The following is a 13,087-nucleotide window of genomic DNA, read 5'->3' on the forward strand; positions in this document are numbered from 1 at the left end:
TTCCTTCATCTCCGTCTCCGTGTGACTGACTGACTGACTTTTTTTGAGGGGTGTGTGACTGACTGACTGAACAATTGTGGATGCACGCATGAGGATGAAAATCCAGGACACTAACAAAAGCTTGATGAGGATGAAAATCCATGGTACAAACACCTCCACATGAAGTGATCCTAATTTGCTGGAGGGGTGATTGTAGTACAAGGAGCCTGCACCAAGAGGTAGGCCATGGCCTGCCAGTTGTTGCCCACGTACGTCGTGCCCCGCCCCATTCGCCAACTCAAGCCGGTCCGTCGCATACGTACGTGTCGCTGCCGCCGGCAAAATCGATCGGTCAGTGGATGCCAGAATACATTAAACATACATACATACGATAGTAACTACGGTGCGCTGTGTAGGAAGACGTGGGGTCATCGCGACATCCGGTGTGTCACGTTCTGGTGCCCGCTGGCCTGGCGACAGCAGCCGGGCACTGAGCGGTCAGCAGCCAGGACCAGGGCCGGAGCACGCACCCGGACGCGGCCACGGCTGGCTGTCGTCCCTCCAGCAGCTGGGCCAAAGCCGTAAACCATGCACGTACCCGTCGTAGCTCGATCGATCAGCAGGGTGCATGGTGAACGAGTGCAACACCAGCCAGGGGTGCATGCATGTCGTATAGTCACTGTCCGGATTCGCAATGCAAGCTGGCCGTGGTGTTGGTGCCGGCCGGCCGGTGAGCTAGGATTTCGATCCCGGTGTCATGTACAGCCTGGAAGAAAGGCTGGTAGCTTCTACATCAACGTTGAGTTACTGTGCCCTCTGCGGCTAGGAGATGAGGCCAGCGGGCAGCGGAGAAGCGAACACTACTCCCTGTGTCTGTGCGTGACTGTTCACTGTATCAGGCATGGCATGAGCAGGCAGAGCGCACACGATCTCACTTTCCCCTCGCTTTTTCGATGGAGGCTCTCCTGTTTCGCAGCACTGCTAGCGGCCATGTTGTCATCTCGGCTGCCCTCGGAAACCGGAACAGTGGGCTGCACCGGTCTATCGCGCCGTGCGATGAACGGTTGGGTCGTGTCGCCTACGAACACAACGTAGCGCTGGTACAGCAGGTTTGGTGTGGTTTTGCACGGGACTTCTGGTCCAACAGTTGAGACGCATGAACTTTCCCAATCCATGCATGCATGTACGCTATGCCGGCTGGCGTCTGGTGATTGGTGATAACACGGTCGCACGCCTCGATGTTATCGCGAGTCGAGCGTACGGGCTCGATCGCCCATGTAGTGCATGCACTTGACGCCCCTGCAATGCGACCAATTTCGTGAAAGAAAGCATCGGTCACGCCTCTCTTCCGCGTATGTACGTACTATACCCAAGAGTACGTACGTCAGGGGTTCGAGACTCTAGGGGGTACGCGCGCTTTGCATGGATCGGGCATGCGTGCAACTGCAAGGATCGATGTGGCACGTGGTCGTGCCCTGAGAGAACGGGGCCGACTGATACAACGCCAGGGTGGGCCTTCTCGAATGTGAATAGAGTTTCCTTTGCGAGTGAGTAGTTCGGTTTGGAGAGCACTACAAACCAGAACTCCAGTCTCCAATATGAACCATGCTGATCCAGGTACGTAGGACCATGCTAGAGTGTCATTTTATGTGTTGTTTGCCATAATAGCGATTATTATGTTATGTGTTGTTTGCCATAATAGCGATTATTATGATGATTGGCCACATACATACTAGTAAAAATAACACTATTACAATGCAACCCACCGGTGCAATACAAAAGTAGAAGTAGCACTACTATAGTGGTATAAAACTGGTATAAATAATGCCAAGATGATCAGTCAATCGCTAGTACTAGCTACCTATCAGTCAGCGTTTTTGAGCGAGCGCTTTCATGGTCAAAAGCGTCATCGCCCGCGGAAGAGCTAGCCACGCACTCCCCCAAACAGGCCTTCCTTTTATAGTTACGGTTTTGCTATTTTTCAGTTGAGTGTTTTTCAATTGGCCGTCATTCGAATTTGTGGTCGCCTGATTGCGCGCTGTGATTCGCACTTAGTTCTCTGGTTTCCTGGCGGGTTTCCTTTGTTGCTGGTTCGGTTTTCTTTCGTCAGGCGCGGTTTTTTGGTTATGCCCGTGTCTCTTTCCCTTTTCATTTCCCCCCTCTTGGATTCTTCTCTGTTTGATTTGGGCGGTACTGTTTCGAAAGGGCAGAGAGGGAGCGAAAGGAGGAGGCGCTCGAGCGGCGGAGGGACGAGGCGATTTCAGTCTGGTTCATGGCAGTGGCGAGATCCCTCTCTCCTCGAGCTTGAGTGTTCTGCCCGATTCGTTGGTTAGTTTCCGTTGTCTCTCTCCCTTTCCCCATGCTTCGATTTTGGTACTGTAGCTTCCAGATCTAGGTCTCGCGGATCGATTTTGTTGTGGTTCTTGTGGATCCTGTTGCCTTTTGATGTTGTTTAGCTGTTGGTTAGTGTAGTTTTTTGTTAGCCGACGCTCATCCATGGAGTTCGTCGTGGATCCCCTTTGCTCGGGTCAGTTCCCGTCGGAAATCGCCTCTGCTCTTGTCTGCTCGCGTCAGTTTGCCGCGGGTCCCCTTTGCTCGCTTCAGTTCGCCGCGGATCCCTTGTGCTCCGTTGTTAGGTTTAAGTTTTAGGTTTGATCTCCTCATTGACGCTGTTAGGTTGGTCGTTTTCGGAGCTTTTTATGTTTATCTCAATGGTTATCACTGTACTGTTGTGCTGCATGTATTTGCCATTGTTAGGTTTGATATTTATCTGAATGTTCATCACTGTACTGTCGTGCTGCATGTCGTGCTCCATGTGTTGTTACTGTAATATCCGAATTACACTGTAATTACCCCACATTTTCCACCTGCTGTATTTGCCCTTGTTCTAGTCTGTAATACCCCCTGTTCTTCACTGTGCATGTGTAGTAGCAATGCCTTCATCATACTGTGATTTAGACTGTATTTCTGAATTTCTGTGTGATGTATCTCTGACTTAGACTGTATTTCCCCTAGTTTTCTTTTGCTGCAGCTTTATGCCTGATGATTTTTTGTAATGTATTTTCTGAAGTTCACTGTATTATGTTTGATTGTAGTCCCATAGGTTATTTTCCTCTGTATTTCTTGTGCTTCTTCACTGTATCTCCCCAAAGTTACACTGTAATACCCCTTCAATGTAATTTGGATTGATGAGTGATGTAGTTGTTGTATGATTTTAGGGCTTACAGTGTAACTCCCCTAGTTTTACACTATAATTCCCCCAGATTTTTACACTGTATTTTGTATGGTACTGTAATTAGCAGTGTTGTCACTGTGGTAGGGCTTATACTGTAATTCACCGTAGTTTTACACTGTGATTCACTTACAATGTAAATCACCATATTTTTTCAATGTATTTTCCTATAGTTTTACAGTGTAACTAGCTTGGTTTGAGGACTGTAATTGTGGTAGGGCCTACAGTGTATTTTCCTGGAGTTTTACACTGTAATTAACCATAGGGCTTACACTATAAATCAGCAGAGTTTTACATTGTAATTTGTGTGGGTGAGGACTGTAATTTGTGGTAGGGATTACATTGTATTTTTCCTAGACTTTTACACTGCAATTAACCATAGGACTTACACTGTAAATTAGCAGAGTTTTACACTGTATTTTGTGTGGATGAGGATTGTAATTTGTGGTATGGGCTTACAGTGTCTTTTTCCTAGGCTTACACCGTAATTGAGTAGAGTTTTACACTATGATTTTTGTGGGTGAGGACTATAATTGTGGTAGGGCCTACAGTGTATTTTTCCTAGGGCTTACACTGTAAATGAGCCGAGTTTTTCACTGTAATTTTTGTGGGTGAGGACTGTAATTGTACAGTGCATTTTTCCTGTTGGGCTTAGACCGTAAATGAGTAGAGTTCTACAGTGTAATTTGTGTGGGTTAAGACTGTAATTGTATAGTGTATTTTCCTATTGGGCTTACAATGTAAATCGGCAAAGTTTTACAGTGTAATTGGTGTGGGTTAGGACAGTAATCGTTGCATGACTTTTAATGTATTTTCTCCAGTGTTTTACTATGTAATTCCCTAGAGTTTTACACTGTAATAGTGTAATTCACCATAGTTTTACATTGTATTTCGCTAGAGTATTATTACACTGTAATTTGCATGGTTGAGTATTGTAATTGTTCTGTGACTTACATTCGTAATTCTCCAGAGTTTTACACTGTATTTCCCTAGAATATTACACTGTAATTTGTGTGGTTGAGGACTGTAATTGTTGCATGCCTTGCAGTTTTTGTCAGTTTCCTAGTTTGCACTTTAATATTCAGCTATGCGTTTAATATATCGACTAGTGGTTGCTTCTGCTTCATTTGCCTTTGTATTTTTAGGTTTGGTTCAGTGGGGAGTCTGTGGAAAGTATCTCACAAGGATGTACCCCTAGTCTCTTCTCTTGAGAGTGCTGGTTCTCTGAATGATCCTTTTGTTCCTAATGATTTTGCAGCTGATGGTTCTCATCCTATGTCCTTGGTATTCATTTCTTTTGCTTCCCTAGTTTTAATTATTAAAAAAAATCTTTTCATTTTATTAATTTATGTGTATGCCTTTAACAGGAAGCTCTAGTGATGATGGAGGGCTTGACGAAGCTCTCTTCGACTTCTATATGGATCATGTATGTGTTTTCTTGTGTTGTTTTGAGTTTATGTGTTGTTATTCTGATGTCTTATCGTTTTGTTGTTGATTATTGGTTGTCGTACTAATTTTTTCAGAAAGTGAAATGTTTAAAGAGGAAGTTATCATGTGCTGGAAAAAGAAATGTGGTTAGTATTTTTTGATATTGATCTTTCTTTGCACTTTATCATATCTTCTCTATTGGTTGCTAAATTTTCCCCAATGTACTATGTTATAGACCTATTTTTGTAATGCATTTCTCTTTTTGTGTTTTGTAGAGGTTGAAGCGGTCTTCTGATTTCCCCGTTTGTTCTACTTTTCATTGGATATTCAGGGAAATTTTTCTCAGGTGTTGTCGATGGTTTGTGTCCAACGTATAAAGGTGTGGTCCAGGGAAGCTGCTGGGTCCAGGGATCAGCTGGAGGTGTCTTTGTTATTTTTGGTTTAGTTGACAACCGGGTCTGTTTTTTCCAGCCTGACCCGTTTAGTGGATACGAGCAGATTCATTTTCTCGGTAGTTTTGTAGAAATACAGGTGTCTGCAGTGGTCAGAAAATTTGATTGATACCGAATTGAAAATCAGTCAAATGTAAAATAGACAGTCCCAGTTACTATAGTTATGTGCACTGCTTAAGTAATAGACCCGAATCAGTCCGTTGCTTCGGAGAGAGTTGTCAGGTTAAATCATTCAAAGGTGACAGGGCCGTCTCCAGTTATTTAGTGCCACACAGATGCGAGCACTACAGAAATAGTCAGGCAGGTCGAGCCAGGGGAGAGGTCTTTGGCCCTGGTAAACTGCTCTATCCTACTGTCGGTCGCCTCGTTGAAAATTCGCGAGTATTGCGCGCGACGGCGGGCAGAGATCGTAATTGTTTGGCTTCTTATAATTCCCTTGGTCTAATGTCTCATGCTGCCGGCAGAGTATAATTATCTTTTGTTTGTGGAAATGTCCACCTAAGATATACTATATGATACAACTACGAAGAGCAAATGATGGAAGGCCGGGATGGGCCAGCGGCAGATGTCATATGATTTATGAAGGGAGAGAGAGAGAGAGAGAGAGAGAGAGAGAGAGAGAGAGAGAGAGAGAGAGAGAGAGAGAGAGAGAGAGAGAGAGAGAGAGAGAGAGAGAGAGAGAGAGAGAGACCGACCTGGAGAATTTGGAGAAGAATGTGTTCTGGGAACGGCGGTCGGTATTGCTCATGTAGGTACTAGTAGAAAATATGGAGATGTTTGAACTTTGAAGGTCTATATAGTTGTCATCTCTTAGACGGATGGGGTTAGTTGAGATCTTCGGATCTACATATGGCAAAAGCCTTCTCGGTCCATTTTCTTCTTTAGCCCTTGGTGCGGAAGCCATGGAGCTTTCTTTCTATTCTGAATGGGGTGGACTAAGTGTGGGTTTGAATGAAATAGAGTGGAGAAATCCGTGATATGCTTAGTGAAGAAAATATTAGAAGATAATCTGAAATTTTGGGATATCAAACTTGTTCGATCATTCTACTCACGTGTGAAGTTTCATGAAGAAATGACACCCCTGACATGCTTAGTGAAGAAAATACAATCAGGACCTCCTAACTGTGTTTTTTTATATATATCTTTGATTTTGTCATTTTTACCCGAATATCATGGATGTCATTTCTTTGTGAAATTTCATATGCGGGCATACCAGTTGAGTAGGTATATGTTAAAGAAATAAACTGATTGTTATGATTTTTTTTCTAGATAATTTTTGAATCCCAAAATCTAAAAAGTGACCACGCGCCATGCATGAGTTGTTTTTTTGTCTGCTAGTGCATGTCGTTATCAGTATTTAATGTGTTTACACTGATTAGTCCGATTTATAAGAAACAGCTTCACCGGTCCTTTTTGAATTTATTATTTAAAAGGATGCGCTTGGAACTATGTTAATCAAATTCCTGTTCAACGAAACATTCGACATTAATCGAAACTCGAAATATTTGGATACCAATTTATGGTGGATGGCGACAAAGGCAGTATGAGGGATCAAACACATACACATGCGTGGTGTGTGTAAGATATGGTGACCCGGGCTCAGATGGAAGCATGCGCTCGTAGTTGCTCTCAGCTTGCTTATCACCACTAATATTTAACATAATTTTTTCGATCTAATCTTGGTCAGTACTCAGTATAGTACAGTTCAGATCTAGTGGACAGGATTCCCGGCGACGCGATTTCAGTGGGAGGAGACGTTTCTGTCGATGACGAGTCGCCTACGGTGATTTCGTAAATCTCAAGATGACATGCCGGCTTAGTCTCTCGGAGGTGCTCATAGGAATAGGGTATGCGTGTGTGCGTTCATAGAGGTGAATGTATGTGCGTATGTACGAGCGCTTGTGTCTGTATTGATGTTTTTAAAAAAAGATCTAGTGGACAGTTTTGATAGTGTGGAGAGAATATAGAGGCAGTGCATTGCACGCTCGACTTACCCACATGCATGCATGCTAGTGGTGTTTATACTACTATAGTATGAGCTTAGCAACCATGATCGATCGATCCATTGACGAAGCAGCCACTGACGCACGCAAACATTGCTTATCAACGTAGTAGTACGCCGGGAAGCTAGAAAAATCAACCAGCAGACTGCTGGTGGTATTAACTAGAGTAATGGCGCTGCATGTTGTCAACTTGGTATGCTATGTGGAGTGGAGTAAAGTACTCGTTGCTAACACTATATGCTACCCTTCTTATCTGGTGGAGCGATCGAGTGACCGACACACACATGCGCTGGCCGATAAGCACGCCGCTAGCTGCGCGCATCGATGGACCGTTATTTTCTACTGCCGCCACGGCCACTTGCTCCATCGCTGACAGCAACATGCAACGGTTCTCGAACCGATGGCCGGCACGGAGGCGCGCCCGTGGGAGATGTGACCGTTGCGAGCGGCTCACCGGCCGGCGGGTGTGACGCCCGGAATCGTGCCGTTTTCGCGCATGATGTGGATTGATCGATCTGGGCATGGGCATGAGCAGCAGCGAGGTCTGCGGCCGGCAGGTCTACCTCGTACTTGGGCGGCGAATGTGTCGTCCAGCCGTGTGGGTAATTTGGTCCTTTAATTTGTTTCACGACCAGAGTTCGATTTTGATTGACTAGGTACGAGTCTGGGAAGGTACGCACGTACAAAAACCCGATGATTAGTTTGTCGATGCATGCATGAAGACGAAAATCCAGGGGACAAATTAATAACACGTCCCACATGAAGAGGTCTTGATTTGCTGAGTGGTTAGTGCAACGGTACCTGCACGTAGAAGTAGGCCATGGCCTGTCAGTTGTTGCGCCCGTACCCTGCCCCATCCGCCGGTTCGTCGTATACGTACGTGGCGCCGCCGGATTCTGCCTCATCTGCCAACACAGTAGTACATACGTACATACGATGGTAACTACACTACACTGCGCAAGAAGACATACGTTCGTGATATTCTGTCTGACCCGCAGTTCCCGGACACTTAAAGGCGCAGATGATTTCCGTTATGTGGGCGATCTGGCATTCTAGAAACAGAATTACGCATGACGGAGACTGGACCCGTTGACGACTGTTCGGCGGATCAAGGAAGACCTGTCCGTCTTGGAAATACCGAGGTCTGTTGCTGCTATCTTACCGGGGTACGGATGGGTGCCTCCGGAACTGGGGGTGGTAAAAATCAATACAGATGCAACGATGTGTTCGGTTTTGGCTCAATGTGGTGCAGGAGGAGTTGCTCGTTCTGACACTTGTTTGCTGGGAGCTTGGAGCAAATCTCATCATGGGGTTACGGGCCTGTTCATTGGTGAGACGATGGCGCTCAAAGATGGAGTTATTTTTGCAAGACTGCGCGGGTTCTCACATGTGATTGTGGAGACAGACTGCCTGGAGGTAGTGAACCTCTGGAAATCTCGCCATAATAGTCGCTCTGTTGTGGCATCTTTATTTGTAGAAATTGGTGAGCTAGCTGCCAACTTTACTTCTTTTTGTATTCAACATGTAAACAAGTCAGTCAATCTACTGGCTCATTTTTGTGCTAAACATACATGCTCACTGATGGCAACCGAGAGTTGGACTGACACTAGACCTTCCTTCCTGCTCACTAGCCTGTTGGCTGATGATGCTAGGAGTTCCTCAGTTGAATAAAGCTTTCAAGTTTGAACGCAAATAAAAAAAAAGACATACGTAGGGTCGTCGCCATCCGGTGCGTCACGTTCTGGTGCCCGCTCTCCTGGTGACAGCAGCCGGGCAACGAGCGCTCGCGAGCCAGGACCACGGCCGCAGCGCGCGCGCACACACACACTGCACGCGGACGCAGCCGCAACCGCGGCTGGCTGGTGGCCAAAGCCGTAAACCGTGTACGTAGCCGTCGTCTCGCCGCTATCGTCCATCAGCAGGTGGTGGACGTACGAGTGCAAGCACCAGCAGGCAGGCTGTGGTGATGTATGCCTGTATCATCGCTGTCCGGACTTGCACGCTGGCCGTAGTGTTGGTGCCGGCTAGGAGATGAGGCAGGCCAAGGCCCAAGGGAGAAGAGAGGATTCCTCGCTGTGTGTGTGGCCGTGCACTGCATGTAGCAGGCATGGCATGAGCAGAGCGCGCGCAGGTCACTTTCCCCTCTCATTTTCGATGAAGGCTCTCCTGTTTGGCAGCAGTGCAGCACCCATACTCTTATCTCGGCTGCCCTCTGAAATCGGTTCAATGGGCTGCACCGGTCTATCGCGCCGTTGGTTTCGCCGTGGGATGCCAGGTCGGGCTCGTGTCGCCTATGAACATAACGTAACGCTCCAACAGCGGCCTGTCGACTTAGGCGGACAAGCGTGCGTGCGTGATGGATACGTGGACAATGACGCCCACAGCTACTCAGTGCCATTGCGCACGACTCTCTGCTTCTACCGCGTTCCATTAGGAGCAGCCCGGTCGATCGATCGCTCGCCAGGTCCAATGTCAAAGCTCAACGGGCAAACTGGTGCAGGTCAAACAAGATAAAGACGGAGTTGTGTGCAGTACACAAAAGGCTAACAGATGCAAAGATGTGATTAAGCGAGAGATAGAGGGTTTAGTATGGTTACAGCTTATCAAAAAGGCTAGGCACCACAAGGCTAGGTATGTGTGGTAAGCAACTTCATATTTCAAATCAAATTAGATAAGAAGTCCAAAAAAAAAGGCTCGACAAATAAGACAAGTACCCCACAAAAATATCTAATGATGCAAAAGCAATATATTTTCCCCACATTGAATTCATAAAAAAATTGCACCGGTAATGATGCAGTTTGTCACCTCATTATGTAGATCCACACATCAGTGACACCCATCGAGTCGATTTGTTGCAAAAAAGCCTTTGCATATATTCCATTTCAAGTCTGGATGGAATAACCGCAGTGGAGGAGGGCATGAAAATGAGGACTCTGGAACTTTGCTTGCAAATTGGGCACTCCCACAATTCGGCCATCCCCATTGCAGGTGGTCAATGGTCTACACCCTATTTTGCACTACTATTAGCCAAGTGATAAAACATGTCCTTGATGGTGCCCAAGTATCCTGAATTATAGAATCTGCCGGTGTTAGAGTGGCCTCCGAAAATTTAAGCTAGTACTGAGGGGACACTCCGCAATCTGGCCATCCTCGGTGTTGCAGGCGATCAACTGTCCACGATCTATCTTGCGCTATTAGCCAAGGGATAAACTTGTACATCAGCGGTGCCCAAGCATCCCAAATAATCAGTCATGCCCACACACACACACGCACACACACAAACATAGAATTGATTGACTGTCTGAATTCATTTGGTTGTCACCCACCTTTTATTTTACTAAGGTGACATTGCTTATATCACCCTGTCAATTACTTCTACAACATGAACGAAACTAGACATGATACACGGTTACCTATTACTTAGCACCAATTTAACACAACATCTAAGCGATCAAATTTGTACTTCAGCCGCTCAACTTCCCCAAATCATTGAGCTTGTCATCTTCCCATGAATTGAAGTTGATAGGCAGTGGAGAATACTAGTAGAGTGAACGACCTGCAATTGGCTTGTCGATCAGATCGTTGCGTGTGTCGTGATCCACATCTTCTTTTACTGGAGTGATGTAACCGATATCACTTAGTCCATTACTTGCATGAGATGAACTAGTACAATCACGATACGTAGTTACCTTCTACTTAAGATCCCTTTATCATGACAGCAAAATTTATTGACATGTTTGGTTGTTCCAATTGATTCAGTCAACATTACAAATATGTTCATCTTTTTAATTGGTAGTGTGATGTAGCATTTTCTTTACCTAGTGCAAGAAGTTATAGTGTTTGTTCTCATCGTAAAAAAACTATATGAAGTATTGTATGGATCTCAATGTTAGATTAATGATTTTTGGCAATGATTGAGATTTAACTAATTATCAGACACATGAGAATTAGCAAATTCACTATATAAATCCGCTACATGAATTATCAAACACCTGAGAATTAGCAAATATGTTCTTTAAATCCACTACATGATGGGTGGCTTCACTGATCTATGGTGGAAAATTCCCTTTGAAATCATTTCAGACGCAAGCATGGTGATGGAGGTAGGGACCTTTAATGGGCAGAAAAGCCGATGTATGGCTGCCGACCAGCATGTTCCGGATATAGTAACAACGGAAGTCATGCTACGCGAGAAGGTCTCATCTATGCAAATTCAAGGGGATTACACTTGATTAATGCAGCGGCGGCCGCCTCTGTGGAGTGTACCGATTTAGCGACAATGATTGGCGAGGTTAAGTTCTTGCATTACCATCGTGAAGCTAAGTCGGTCATGAGTTAGCTAGGTTTTTTCTTCTCAAAATAAAAAATCTTGTAACTGAGTGAATGAACCTCCAGATTGCCTACTATTGATAAGATCATGAACAATGTAATTGGCATTCAAATCAATAAAGCTAGCTCATGATGTAATTGGTCGCGGACAAAGGATATCCTATTTTGAATCGCATCCAACCTATCCCAAATCGTAGAGCTGCTCGTCATCCTAAGAATTGAACTGAAGCTAGTACGTATAGGCTGATTGAAAGAAGAATAGGTGGAACTGTCATAGCTATCAGTCAGCATTTTTTTGAGCAGTCATGCACTAGTAGAAAAAGGGTCAAATGTTCAGCTCATTACTCTCGGTTTGTATTTGAGTCGGCACTAATGTGACCATTAGTGCCGGTTCGAACGGCTATGCATTAGTGCCGGTTCGTGTTGAACCTTTAGTACCGGTTCATGTCATGAACCGGTAGTAAAGGGGTGGTGGCCGGCTGGCGTCAGGCCCGGGCCCCACGAGTCCCTTTATTGCCGGTTTGTGACACCTATAATACCGGTTTGTGTCACCAACCGGCACTAAAGAGTCTTAACCTATACTCCCGGTTGGAGACACAAATCAGCACTATAGGGCAATTTTCAAACTCTACCCCCCCACCCTGTGTATCGCCATTTCAGTTTTGAAAAAAAACAAAAGAAAATGATAAAAACTTAAAAAAATAAAATCCTTTGAGATGTAGTTATGTTACTACATCTACAAGTTAGGAAAATTTAAAAACTTAAAATAGGACATGTTTTGCAAACAAGTGTGATGAAAAAGTAAAATGACTATATCTTTTGCATACAATGTCGAAAAAAACCGTATAATATATCAAAATGTTCAGCACGAAAATCCGCATCCGATTTTGACCGCCTACGGCCTGTTTGCAAATTTTTAGAATCCTCAAATTCAAAAAGGAAAAAGAGATATGCTCAAATTTTTGTTTTTTTGAATTTTGGTCAAACTGTGGTCAAACTATTTATTCAAGAAATATTAATGTTACTAAATAATTATTCAAGAATATTAGTGTTACTAAATAATTATTCCAGTGTTTTGAATTTTGGTCAAATCTGGTCAAACTACTTATTCTAGAAATATTAGTGTTACTAAATAATTACTGTTTTTTAGAATAATAGTTTCAAACTCAAACAGTGAAACGCGTGACCTAATGCTCAAGCTAAACTCCTGATGGTTAATAGGATTGACAACTTACATTTGTCAGCAAAACAAGTGTAGACTTGGAAAATAGGGGGAATAGAACTCTGAAGTTAAGCGTGCTCAGGCTGGGGTGGTGAGAGGATGGGTGACCGGCTGGGAAGTTAGACGATTTGAAATCAGTGATCCATACTTGAGCAGATAAGACGGGTGATTAGAGACTAAATCATCAAATAATTCAAAAAATTGAAAATTGAAAAAAAAATCATTTTTTTCCAAAATTTTCAAAAAAAAAATCTTTAATACCGGTTGGTGTTACCAACCGCTACTAAAGGTCCCCCATACCACGGCGCGAGCTCACGCCACGTGGTGGGCCTTTAGTGGTGGTTCGTGTCGAACCCGTACTAAAGGGGGGAGGGGGGGCTTTATTCTCCACCCTTTAGTGCCGGTTGCAGAACCGGCACTAAAGGCCCTTACGAACCGGTAA

At 44.7% G+C, this 13,087-nt stretch overlaps 1 protein-coding gene across 5 annotated transcripts; it reads left to right on the plus strand.

The window, feature by feature from the left end:
* Positions 1-1,847: 1,847 nt before the first annotated feature.
* Positions 1,848-5,301, plus strand: LOC125511372. Of its 5 annotated transcripts, none has more exons than XR_007284965.1 (5): positions 1,852-2,307; positions 4,470-4,495; positions 4,579-4,637; positions 4,735-4,785; positions 4,915-5,301. XR_007284965.1 is itself a non-coding variant. In XM_048676724.1 (4 exons), the coding sequence occupies exons 1-4, from the start codon at positions 2,106-2,108 to the stop codon at positions 5,082-5,084; spliced, it is 426 nt and encodes a 141-aa protein (XP_048532681.1). In that variant the 5' UTR covers positions 1,848-2,105; the 3' UTR covers positions 5,085-5,301. The 5 variants fall into 5 exon arrangements, 2 of the variants coding, with proteins under 2 accessions (XP_048532681.1, XP_048532682.1); XR_007284966.1 differs by having other exon boundaries at positions 1,855-2,307; positions 4,357-4,495; positions 4,971-5,301; XR_007284964.1 differs by having other exon boundaries at positions 1,862-2,307; positions 4,357-4,495.
* The last annotated feature ends 7,786 nt before the right edge of the window (positions 5,302-13,087 follow it).

This window comes from Triticum urartu, chromosome 5 (genome assembly GCF_003073215.2).
Source record: "Triticum urartu cultivar G1812 chromosome 5, Tu2.1, whole genome shotgun sequence".
NCBI lineage: Eukaryota > Viridiplantae > Streptophyta > Magnoliopsida > Poales > Poaceae > Triticum > Triticum urartu.